At 40.1% G+C, this 12,372-nt stretch overlaps 2 protein-coding genes across 9 annotated transcripts in view; one reads left to right on the top strand and one right to left on the bottom strand.

The window, feature by feature from the left end:
• Pur-alpha (Purine-rich binding protein-alpha) overlaps positions 1-12,372 on the top strand; it is a 41,349-nt gene that overhangs the window by 22,241 nt on the left and 6,736 nt on the right. For 5 of the 8 annotated variants that reach the window (XM_076787745.1, XM_076787746.1, XM_076787743.1 and 2 more), the window contains one exon: positions 8,834-10,660. The exons of the other annotated variants lie outside the window; for them this stretch is intronic. In XM_076787745.1, the coding sequence (XP_076643860.1) occupies positions 8,834-9,142 (309 nt within the window). In that variant the 3' untranslated portion in view covers positions 9,143-10,660. Of the gene's footprint in view, positions 1-8,833; positions 10,661-12,372 lie in introns of those variants that run through there. 8 annotated transcript variants of the gene reach the window in all.
• Positions 10,537-12,181, bottom strand: LOC143354048 (uncharacterized). Its single transcript, XM_076787750.1, has 3 exons — positions 12,060-12,181; positions 11,707-11,945; positions 10,537-11,635 (listed from the first exon to the last, which is right to left on the bottom strand). The coding sequence occupies exons 2-3, from the start codon at positions 11,923-11,925 to the stop codon at positions 10,793-10,795; spliced, it is 1,062 nt and encodes a 353-aa protein (XP_076643865.1). The 5' UTR covers positions 11,926-11,945; positions 12,060-12,181; the 3' UTR covers positions 10,537-10,792.

Below are 12,372 nucleotides of genomic sequence, written 5' to 3'. Positions count from 1 at the left end.
CTATGCACGCGAGAGCCTATTCGCGCACGCGTCATGTTCAAAAATGATACCGAAAAAAACTAATGTTGGAAAAAAGCGAGTTCTTTAGTGGGGAAATGGACTGTAGTGGATATCACGTTACAATTGAATTTGATCGTTCAGAATTTATGAATAAATGAATTGTTATATTAGCGACTATATCGCGGGGAGAATGGAGAGAGCGTGGTGTGGATGGTCGCGTTAGACAAAGGCCCGTTGATCGTGGAAAAGCGGTATCATTTCAATGTGCGCGCCAACTTTGCCCTAGAATAACGCGCGGGAGTAACCATGCTGCCGGCTGCTTGAAAAAAACGTTCCAAGATTCCAATATCGTTTTACTTTTCGACGCGCGCGCGCGCGACAATCGTCATCCTGTTTTTGCGTTCTCGGTGTTCTCATTCAAGCACGGAACGCGCCCGCGCCCCGCGTTGTCCCAAGCTTCGGGGTTTAAGTTTGCGCAAACCGAGAGAGAGAGAAAGAGAGAGAGAGAGAGAGAATAGAACGGTGTTCACTCGCTCGGCCAAGTGTGAGAACGTTCGACAAAGAACACGCGCAGAATCTCTCGACCGCGCGACACCGCACACACTCGTTTACAAAACTGAACGACGATGTCTCTATTAAAGTAATTATGAAATAATATATAACATAGGTGAAGAAGAAGAAGAAGAAAAAAAAAAGAAATGCTAGGCGAATACGAATCCCTATAATATGTATATTATACAAAGTTAATTATGTTATTTTTTGTTTCATCGATTCGCGCGGGAAAAAAATAACGTGCGCGCATGCAGACGCGGATGCGTATGGTGTCCGGGATTTACAGAGACGCCATTCACGGAATGCAATACGCGAGTCATATAAATATGTATAAATGCAAACCGACACGTACATAGATACACACAAACATACACGTACTCGTGCAAACTTTAGACCAATCTACACACATACATGCACACACATACAGATACAATACGTACGCATCAGGTACGGATACGTACATGCATGTGCATATACGTACACAACAAGTACATATACGCGCATATACGTACTTAGACGTGGATATGCGTGCGGACACGAACCGAGAAAGACATGCTGAAGACGAAAAGGATTATTAGCTGACATGTATACATACACACGTACACACGTGCGCAGCACACAAGGGCGAACACACGAAATATTCCATCATTATGACAGATGAACGGTACAAGAGACGGTGTGCACGCGTACGTAATTGCGTTACGTTTGAGTGACGACCGAGTTCTAACACACTTACATATTAGGTATGTATTATACGAATGCATATTAGGTATTTATATAGAATCTATATAACTGTATAATTGTAACGAAATGCCAATGTCCGTGGACCCAAGCAACTGTGACATCGTCCCGTCGCAACGCGCGCCGATCAATCGAATTGAAACCGGCGTTGCCGGGGGTGAAACGACAGTCGCTTAGGTCCAGCTCCCTGGACGCAGAAAGAAAGATGAATTACGAGACAAAACGAAACGGGGGAAACGAAAAGGAAGTAAATGATAATATTTCAAAACGAACGACCGAGTCGGAGGAGAATTTAAGCCGCAAGTCCTCTTGTGTGGCGTTGATTTCTCAATGGATAAGGAAAATCTTAATACGCTTTGATTCTGCAACGCTGTGCTAATATCAACAATGATTAAAAAAGAAAAAGTAATAATAAAGATGAAGAAAAAAAAAAGTAAAAAAGAGAGAGGGAGAGAAGATGATGATGAGATATCTATCCGTTCTTCGCGCGCGCGCGCGTGTCTCTCCCCAACCACCAAAAAGAAAAACATATGGCGGGAGGGCTGGAGCACGTCGGACCCGAACCGAATAAATTGTGAGAGGTTATAATTTCGCGCTGGTGCGGAATGAAAATATTAATCGAGCAGTGAGCGCGCGGCATAGATGCAATGAACGCATAAAGTGCTATTTAATTAAATGAAGAAAGAAAGAAAGAAAGAATGAAAAAAAAAAATAATAATAATAAAGTAAAAAAAGAAGACGAAATGAAATGGGGGGTCGCGCGCGCGGTGGTTCCGTGCGTTGTCGGGCTCGCGCGCGCGCCCTTTAAACTCGTTCGGAGAGATGAGTAAAAATTTTATTTATTTTTTAGCGATGAACCTATTATCTATTTCGATAAGACAACTTCTTTGATTGCATTTCCTTCTAAATCGACAATTTCGGCTGGTCTGAATTTACTTAGCACGTAGGATTTTTGATGAATAGAAATGAAATATAAATCACAATAACAAATTTTCGAATACGCACGAGTGGGCGAACTATCTAGACATACGGAAGATTCCCCGATCCTCTTCAATTTTGAAATGTATGTAGTTTGAACTTTATACATATATACATATATGTATGTATACACACACATATATATATATTTACATAATATTGTCTTATTATACATATATGTACGAACTTTTTTTTCTTCTCTTGTTGTTAACTCTTCGCTTGTATTGTGATTCTGTTTCCTTTTTTTTTCCTTTTTTCTTTTTTTTTTTTTTTTGTTTTGTTTCGACGCACCGCACGTTGACGAAGCAACCGAGAAACGTCGAGAGAGAAAAAAATCTAGGACGAGAAAAAGAGAGAAAAAAAACAAAACGCTAACTGTGTCCCGTCGAATCGATTTACTTTGCACGCTCGTGACGATGTTTTTGTCGACCGCTTGTATACCTCTACGCGAATCATCAAACTTTCGTTGAGTTCAAGGGGGTCGGTGAACCCGGATCTGTGGCACAAGCATTAATTGTCTGAACCGAGCGTTCTTGATGGAAACGGCAAAATGAAAAGGCATAAGACGGAGAGAAAAAATAGAGAGGCAAAGAGATGGACGGAAAGAGAGAGAGAGAGAGAGAGAGAGGGAAAGAGGAAAAATCGTTCAGTAACGCAGATGGTATGACATTGTGATCTATACAAAATAAAAAATTACAAAACATGAACAAGTAGTAGATATGTAAGATAATAAAAAAAAACAACACACACACGGGTACACCCACGGTGACCAGGACACCCATTGTCCACCTATGTACGCGACCGGCGTGTATAACACATTACAAACGGTAAACAAACAAACGAAAAATTCAGAGACACAAATACACGTTATTGCAAGTGAGGACGACTACAGCGTACCTAACTGAATAGATGGAAATAATACGGAAAACGGAAGAAGAAAAAAAAACAAAGAAACACAGAGAGACAGATATAAAAGGAAACAAATGAAAAGGAAAAAAAATCGTCTGACACGTAAGATGTAAGCAAAGTAATATAAAGAAACAAAAAAAAAAGAAGAAGAAGAAGAAGATGATGACGAGAGAAAACGATGAAAACACGACGCTCCTGCCACGCAGCGAGTCCTTAGACAGCTTTAAGATAATAATTATAAATGATAAATGATAATTATTATTATTAAATAATAACGATAAACTTTCTATATGTTGAATCGTGTCTAGTGAGAGAAAAGTACTATTGAAGTAAAACGACAAAAAAAAAATTGAACAAATTTACTATCGCCACACATGGATTAACACGCAGTTTATATCGAACCATTAGTTGTCTATCGAATGTTCTTTTCTTTTTTTTTTTTTTTTTCATATAGCGGAGAAGGTGATTGTTAGAGAATAGCTTGGTGTTTCGTTTGCTGTTTTTACAAACATTGTAACGGTTGGCAAATCGGCGAGCCTCTTTTTGCTGGTATGCGTCGACGGTGTCAAAGAGAAACAGAGAGAGAGAGAGAGAGAGAGAGAGAGAGAGAGAGAGAGAGAGAAAGGGTAGCCGAAGTCCACGCCTACGTTTATATTTGGTGGGGCTTGACCACTACTGTTATCATTATCACTTGCTATTATCACGCAGGGTTTCCATGCCGGGGTCTCGGGGTTTCGCAAGCTGTGCCCCCGTGTTTCGCGTTAGAAAGGAAAAACCAAATACTGTGTCCCGTTACTAATTAATAACAAAATAATCGATTTGAGAAGGAGAGCGAGAAAGGGAACAAACCGAGAGAATGGGAGAGAAAGTGTGTGTGTGTGCGTGCGCGCATGGATATACCTTTCATTGAATTCTATAAACTTCACGCTAGTTTTAGCTGCCCGTCTGCGGCGGAACGGTGTTAGACTTAAAGGAAAAGAGACAGAAAGCTTAACCCTAATTAGCGATTAAGCTGTTCAGCCGCGGCTTGCGACGATGAGATTGAACGGAGAAGAGCCGCCGCATGCAAACCCTGCGCTCGCTGCGATTATTATTATCATTATTATTATTACGATTATATTGTCATTATACTTATCATTACGATTATTCTCCTTATTAATTACTATTATTACTATTAGTACCATTTATTACCAGGAAAAAAAAACACCCGGCAGGTGTGTCCTGAATCGTTGGATCAACAGGACCGGCCTCGAGCGGGCTGATTTTTATTTTGTTTATTTTTTTTTTTCTGTTTTCTCGTTCTTTTCTTTTTCCACTTTGTTTTAGTTTTCTTTCTTTTTTGTTTAAACATCTATTTGTTAATCTTCGAACACGCTTCTTGCAACGATCGACTCTTTCCCCCGGGGGAGGTTTTTTCTAACGTAAGAGATAGAAACGATAGACGCATTTTTTCTCTCCTTTCTGATCGTGTTTTTCGCTCACCTCCCACTCTATATCCTCCCCACTTCCCCACACCGTTCACCACCGTATACAGTGAATTCTCTATATATGTCGCCGAGGCATGGCCGATAAATGTCGCGGAATTATCCCCACTACCGCGGGGTTACCCCGTGAGGGTCCAAGAAACTCGAGAGACCTCGGTCGCCGAGGAGTGCAAGGTCGCGTGGATCAAAGAATAATACCTCCTGGCCGATATATGTCCGCGGCTAGACCCGCGTTTTGGACATATATCGAGTAAACACTGTAAACGCCCCCATATGTTCCTTTCTCGACCATCTCAGTTCTCACTGTTATCTATCGGCCCACTCAGGTCTGGCGTACGCTCGGTGTATAGAACACGTGTATATAATACGCGCGAAGCAAACGCTATTATGCGCGAGGAGGGGGGGGGGAGAAAAACGCGGCAAGAAAAACCGAACGGCAGGAAAAAAGACGAACGGAGAGAGAGAGAGAGAGAGAGAGAGAGAGAGAGAGAGAGAGAGAGAGGGAGACAGGGCAGGATTGAAATTTTCGGACAAAGTAGAATAAACCGAACATCGCCAAACACACAATCTCCAACCCCCAACAAGCAACACCCCGTTTTTTCGAAACCGAAACAAAAAAAAAAAAGAAACAAAAAGGGAATCACCCTCAAGCGTGGCGTTTTCTTTTCTTCCTCTTTAGCGTGCTCTCGTGTGTGTGCATGCGTGCGTGTATAGAAATAATCGACGGAGCGTGCTATTTCTTCGTGAACGGAAGAGAGAAAGAGTGAGAGAATCACGAACCAATCACGGGAACCGATTACGGGAATGATGCACCGTCGAAGGCATTTACGGACTTTCCTATTTTTTTTTTTTTTATATATGAAAAATACACTCTTTACTCGATCACCTGGCCAAGCTTTTACTGTCGCACAGAATGCAGAGTGCAGGTTGACCCCACTTACGGGGGAGTAGACGCGCTTTTAACATGACATCCTCCAAATGTCACCTTCGAACACCTCACGCTTAGAAAGCTATAGAGCGACACATTCCTGAAAGAAATCTGGCTAATCTGATCGATCGCATTCTTCGCTGACGGTTTTATTTTTTCTTTTTTTTTTTTCAATACAATATTATTTTTGAAACGATCACTATCATTGTTCCGTCGCCTTTAGTTCTGAAGCTTTTCTGAAGTTGCTGGTCGACTCGCGCGGAAAAGTTCCAAGTGCAAGAGGTTAATGTAGAGTTTTACTTTTAGAGGATATACTATACCGTGTACAGCGAATTCTCGATATATGTCAACAACACGGGTCCTGCCAGCGTCGTGTATCGTCCAGGAGACATAACCGAGCCGTGTTATGCTTACACTTCTCGGCGTCCGTGGCCCCTCACGGGGTGTACCCCACGGTGGTGGGGATAATAATTCCGCGACGTTTATCATCCAGGCCTTGGCGACATATATAGAGAAATCACTGTATTGCTCGGTTCGATTTCAATAGGGTTGCTGATTACCGTATCACTGCCCGAGATATATATATACACATGTATGTATATTCTCCGTGGCCTTGATCCGCGGAGAATAATATTATTGTTTGGTGTCGGGGCGCAAAGCATTTCTTTTATTGAAACGCGGTCAAATGAGTTCGCGTGTGCAGCAAATTGTGCCTTTCATCAGTCGTTGCATTTCATTCTTCTCTTTCGTTTCGACACAGGCTTTTCGGTGAATGAATTTTGTAAATAGCTCTAAGGGATTACGATGAGCGCCAATCGACACACTTTGTCACTCTGCATTCGGATTACGAGGGAAATCAGTCAGCAGTAAGTCAGCTGGCGAACACGATCGACTTTGAACAATGTTTTCCAATTAATTGACTTCCAACCGGATTGGCTCCCAAGCAACATTCGCGACAAATACGATTTCTTTTTTGGGGTGGTGGCGGCAAAGTTCTCTTCGAAAAATGATATTGAACTACGCGATGCATTGTTTCCGACGTCGGTGGAACGTTAAAAAAATTAAAAAAAAAAAAACAAAAAAAAATAAACAGAAACACACAATACGAACGTTCAAATCGTTCACAGCTCTTCGACGTTATTTATTTCGAGGATCGATAACAGCATAATATTAATTGTTATTATAAACTAATCAAGTCAAGGTTTTCGAGATGTTACGAGCACGAGGATGATCTGTCGGATACGGTTCATGAACGACGATTTCTTCGGATCGACGTTTTCTCGCTATAGTTTGTAATATTTTAATATATTAACTGCTAAAGAAACGGAGAGAGAGGGAGGAGACGTGGGAGCAATGTCGGACGGGGCGAAAGATCGGACCGCGTGTGTTGCACAAGCAGGAAAATTGCAGTCGCTATATTGTGATCGGTAGAGATCCATCCACCGTGCAGATCTTTCGCCCGCGATGCAGAACAAAAAGAGTAAACAAACAAAAATCGATGAAACAAAAAGGAGAGTGTCGACGAAAAAATTACGATTCGGAAGGACGAAAAGAAACGAGACGAACCACTTACACACGTGTACACGCGTATTTGTTGAGTTGATTGTATAGTTAACAAGAAAAAGCAATTCGCAGCGCGCGAGAGAGAGAGAGAGAGAAACGAAACCATCGTAGAGAGAGAGAGTGTGTGTGTGTGTGTTTGTGTTTGTGTGCGAGCGAGAGAGAGTGAGAGAGAAAACAGAAATAACCGATAACAGAAATCGACACTCATTTTAAGCATGACAGTTGTCCGTCTATTCGACTTGTGTGTTCGACGAAAAAAAAAGGAACGAAGACAAAGAAAATGAAAAAAACAAACGGTAAAAAAAAATAGAAACAGTACTACTACGGCTCACGCGTTTAAAAACAAAACATTAAACAAACAAAAAAAAAATAAGATTCATCGCCTCGATGTTAAATGTAACACGTTTTACAAGGTAACAGAGCATTTCATTTTATAACATTTCTACTGTCTATACTTTCACCCGGACATTCTCACAAAGTAGAAGGAAGAAGTAGGCGGTCCATTTGCTCCAATTACCCGCCCCGCCCCCACGACCCGAAACACCTCCTCTTTTTCTGTCGTAAGCAAGCGTGCTACGAGCGATCACGTGTTTGGCACGCGTTCTAGCCGCAAGCGCTTCCTTCGACGATCGGGGGATTCAAATTTCCCGCGCCGACAATTCAAATCTCGCGGCACGGTGGTGTATTGTTAGAACGAAATCAATCATGCTCGAGACGATCGCCTCCCCACCACGCTCCGCTCTGGTTCCACCTCTTCTCCGACTCTCGCTTCTGCGCATGCTTCGCAGCCACGTGCTCCCCCCAACTCCTGCTCGGCGGAGAGCCAATCACGTGCGGTGCGATTCGGTCAGAGAAACGTCGAACGGTCGATTTTGGTCCAACTACGATATTTTCTTTCGTATCGTTTCGACTCGCAAAATCTGTACAAAGTATAAAAAGGTAAATAAATATTCCTGGTTGAACATGTTCGTTTCCAGCACCGAAATAGAGGAACGCTTGCGCTTACTGCGATAACGGGTCCCGAACACGAGCCGTAGTTCTTTTCCGTTCTCCTCGCCCAAAAGGGCGCGAAAAAATGAGAGCAGTGGCTTCTTTCAACGTTCGCCTTCGATATTCTAAAAATGGAAATTATCATTTAGTGGTGTTAAAACGATACTCACGACTCGCCCCTTTACGTCCGCGCGAGTTTTAGGAAAAGGACATTTTATATCTCCAAGGTGTACCACGGAAAATGTAGGAATTAAATGTTGGACTTTAACGATTTTAATTGCTTCTGTTAAAAGAAAAAAAAAAGGGAGAGAGTGAGAGAGAGAGAGAGAAATAATGAGAAATTCGAAATCGAACTTGGTGAAGATTCTGATTAAATCAAAAGAGTAACACTACTTGGACTTTAACGATAAATGCCCATTCTTCGATCACGTTACTTTCGTACAGGGTGATTCGTACAAAGCAAAACATGTGTTTCTTTAATTTATTACTTTTTTTTTAATTTTAAACAAGTAATAAAATTATTGTATGCATCATCCTGTACAACGGAGTTCCCGGGAAGAAGAGCATTATCAATGCGTTCTTCCCGGCGCACTCTGTTGCTTTTGTTATTATTTTTTAATGGTTCTTTAAGGTATGTTTACCTAAGTCGTCAACAGGAGACCCTACACTATACTCTTGGCTTCAACAGGTAACGCAGAAGCCGCTGGGTGGCATAAAGAACAAAACGGAAAAACGGCAGGCCGATCAGCGGCAACGCGAATCTTTGAAAAGACGCAAATCCTTGCCACGTCAGGCCGAACCATCGTCTGTCAATCCTGAAAAATCCTTGTCCGCTCCTGCCTCTCAAGCCCCGATGTCCAACGATAAACCGATGTCGTCCGGTACCGGCGTGACAACGTCCAACAAAAGCTCGGTGTCCGAAGAACACATTACTAACGGTTCTTCCCCGTCGCAGGAGATTCAAACGGTCCCGCGCTTAGAAACGGTTCAGGTGTAAAACTGCGCATGCTCCGTCCCAGCTGCGCCGCCTACATGCGCGTACGATTGCAACGCGGCACGGTGTTTCTCTCGTATGATCATTCGGGACAAAAATCATTACTTCTCAATCCTACAAATCATACCCTTTGTTCTTTTTTTATAATTAATGACATCATAATTTGTGTTTGATGACTACACTCCGAAATTTCAAGTTGCACGAACTATGTTGAAATAAGTGTATCGAAATTCCTGAATTCTCTTAAATCTCTTTTCATTTTTGTTATAAATGCATTGATGACTTTTTGTAATTTGTTTTGTCTCTGAATTTATTATTTGTTTATGTCATTTCGATCTTGATAAATATTTTGTATGATCGCATCAAATCTCCAAGTAATATTACAAGCTAAGTTCCAAGATTCTGTAACTGCGTTGCACTTCGAAGTTTCAATTTTTTGTTCAACGAGCGAAACACCGTGCGCGGGATCGAAGTCTGTCGTTCCAATTTGTTCTTTTACGTTCCACAGTTTGCGGAGCGAATGTTTCGTCGTGCGTCGTCCGATTTTCCGAAAGTAGTTGCTTATTGATGAACGACGAGTTTTGATTAGTTTTAAACATGGCGGAGGTTTCGAGTCAGCGCGGCGAACGGCGCGCGTGCGTGCTCAACGGATTCTCAGAACTCGATTCGGTCGAACTTTTCTCAAATTTCACTTTTTTCATTTCTGTTTCGTCGACACTGCAATCATGTTCCACCAAACGTTCTTTTGGGCATACCATTGAATAGAAATAATCATCCGAGGAAATTCATGTACCATCGACTCGACGTTACGCGGCGAATTTGAATTTGAACCGCCATTTTGATAGCGTCAGCAATCTTTCGATTCGAATGTTTAACAAAAAAACGCAATTGGAACGCTATTTTAAATGACGACACTAGAGGTGTGCGAGAACCCGAAAATGACGAGTACCCAACGATCGGGACGGGGTCGGGTTTTCGAAAATTTCGGGTTTCTCGAATACGCTTTGGAATCCCAAATAAAATTCTCGACCCGTTCCGACCCGACATTTTCGGATTGTCGCACGTCTCTGTATGATACACGTAATATCTATTTAAGTAACTTTTTTCAACAGAAATTTCGAGTATAATTCAAAAGTATTTTTGAAAATTTAAATTTAGGAAGCAATTAGATAAATTAAATCCCAAGATAAAAGGATCGAAATATAGAGACGAGTTTCTGTTCCTTATTTTCTCGTTTGTTCTAGCAAAGATGGACCGGTATTGTTAGATTAACGTTGCCTGTTTTTGTGTGAAACATATAGATAAGTTTTGTGATAAACATATCTGGTTAATGGTTGGATTCGATCCGTGTTTCGCGTAGCACCAAGTTAGAAACAGTTAGGTAGACAAACACGGTATAAGAACACCTGCTGTACGCGATTAATAACTTAATTTACTTATTACATTCTGTTCAGAAATATTAAATTTATATTATGCAACCAAATAGTAATTTAATAAAGATACTTTCTTTTGATACAACGACATTCAACTTTTCATTTCGATTCGTTGCGTTTTATTATTTTATATTCTTATACAAAATACATCTCTCGCTCTTGAACATACTAAACCGGAAATCTGCAGTAATTTTAATTAATTCGGATTACATCTCGTTTGTTAAATGGTATCTGAATTTGAAAGTAGTTCTCCAAAGAGTTTCAACCACTGAGGGAAATGCGACAACAAAGTTATTGCTGTATTCTTATCCTCGGAATGTATATCTCTCAATGTTCTCAATGTAGCATGTTTAGAATCATCCGTATGATACACTGGCTCTATTCGCAACAGAATTACAATAGCTTGCAAGTTTCTTGGATATAGATCCAAAATATCTTTGCCTCGATTTTCACAAGATACTTTCACGCGATGTAAACTCGATTGTATGAAACTTATCACTGTAGGATGATGATCTAAATGTAGAAGCAGTTCTTTCAAAAAAGCACAGACTAAGAGAAAAATATGTGGAGACTCGCCAACAAATTCAAACAACTGATCCAACAAATCAACACTATTTAAAATGCTCGTATCATCTTTATTTAACTCTGTACAAGATGACACAAAATGATCTAGCAATGGTTCTTCTATTAATTTGTATTTTTGTGACTCATATATGTTCTCTATTGTTGAGAGTGCAAGATTCAAGTTAGACTTTGATTGCACAGCATAGCATAACAATCGCTTAGTTTCATCGCAAGATTGTTCCTCGTTGCAAGACAATTCTGCCAGTTTCAGAAGCAGTCTTTCTGCGTGGTACTTGTAATACGAATCGATAGACGTCAAGCTCATTAAAGCACTAGATAATGGTAACAGATTTTCGGTTGAATCGCAAGTGTCGAAGAAATCGTTTGTTAAATATTTGTCCAACAGATTTCTGAGGAATGTAGAGGTTTGCTTTCCATCGACAAAGACACTGAAGTTTCTAAAGGCCTCAGTAATCCTACAACAATCTCGCAAGACATCCTACAAGAAATTTATATTGTAAAATAGTGTAATGAAATTGCGTGTAAATTTCTGCTCACAAAAGAACATACAATTACGTTAAGTCTCACAGTATAACGTTGATAAGCTTCCCTTGATACTTTGTAAGACAACAGATTTGTCAAAGATAAACATAATGCGTTAAATATATTACTAGATGTTGGTAAAAATTTGTCTTCGTTGACTAATTCTTGATAGTCCTGCGAATTCTTCAGATCTTCTGTGGCACTTTCACAGCTGCATAATATTGCCTTCAAAATTCTGCCATCCATGATTTCTGAATGATTTCGATCTATTAGAGATAAAACAGATAATTCAATAAAATTACAATATAATTAATTTCATCGAAACATATTAATAACATTGAAATAATTTAAAAATATTCAAAATTCTAATTTATACTTACAAAGGTTATACTTTTACTTGACGTAATTATTTTATTACATTCCCCTTTGTTTGCGTATATAAATTAGTTTGTTTATTTTACAGTTGAATAGTTATTAGATAATTTAATTACGAACATTGTTTTCACTAATACCAATCTACAATAAATATATAAATATGACTTTGAAGACTGTTATGCATCGTGTTGGTTAGTAATTCCTCATATTTTTGTATGACTTTCGTGTCCTTGATTTGAAAAATTATTTATCTTATATTAATTTACGTTGATTTTTATGATATTTTTCTTCGCATTTAATATGTGTTTGATAAATTAT

This window comes from Halictus rubicundus, chromosome 5 (assembly GCF_050948215.1).
Source record: "Halictus rubicundus isolate RS-2024b chromosome 5, iyHalRubi1_principal, whole genome shotgun sequence".
NCBI lineage: Eukaryota > Metazoa > Arthropoda > Insecta > Hymenoptera > Halictidae > Halictus > Halictus rubicundus.
This window is presented reverse-complemented; position numbering and strand designations above follow the sequence as displayed.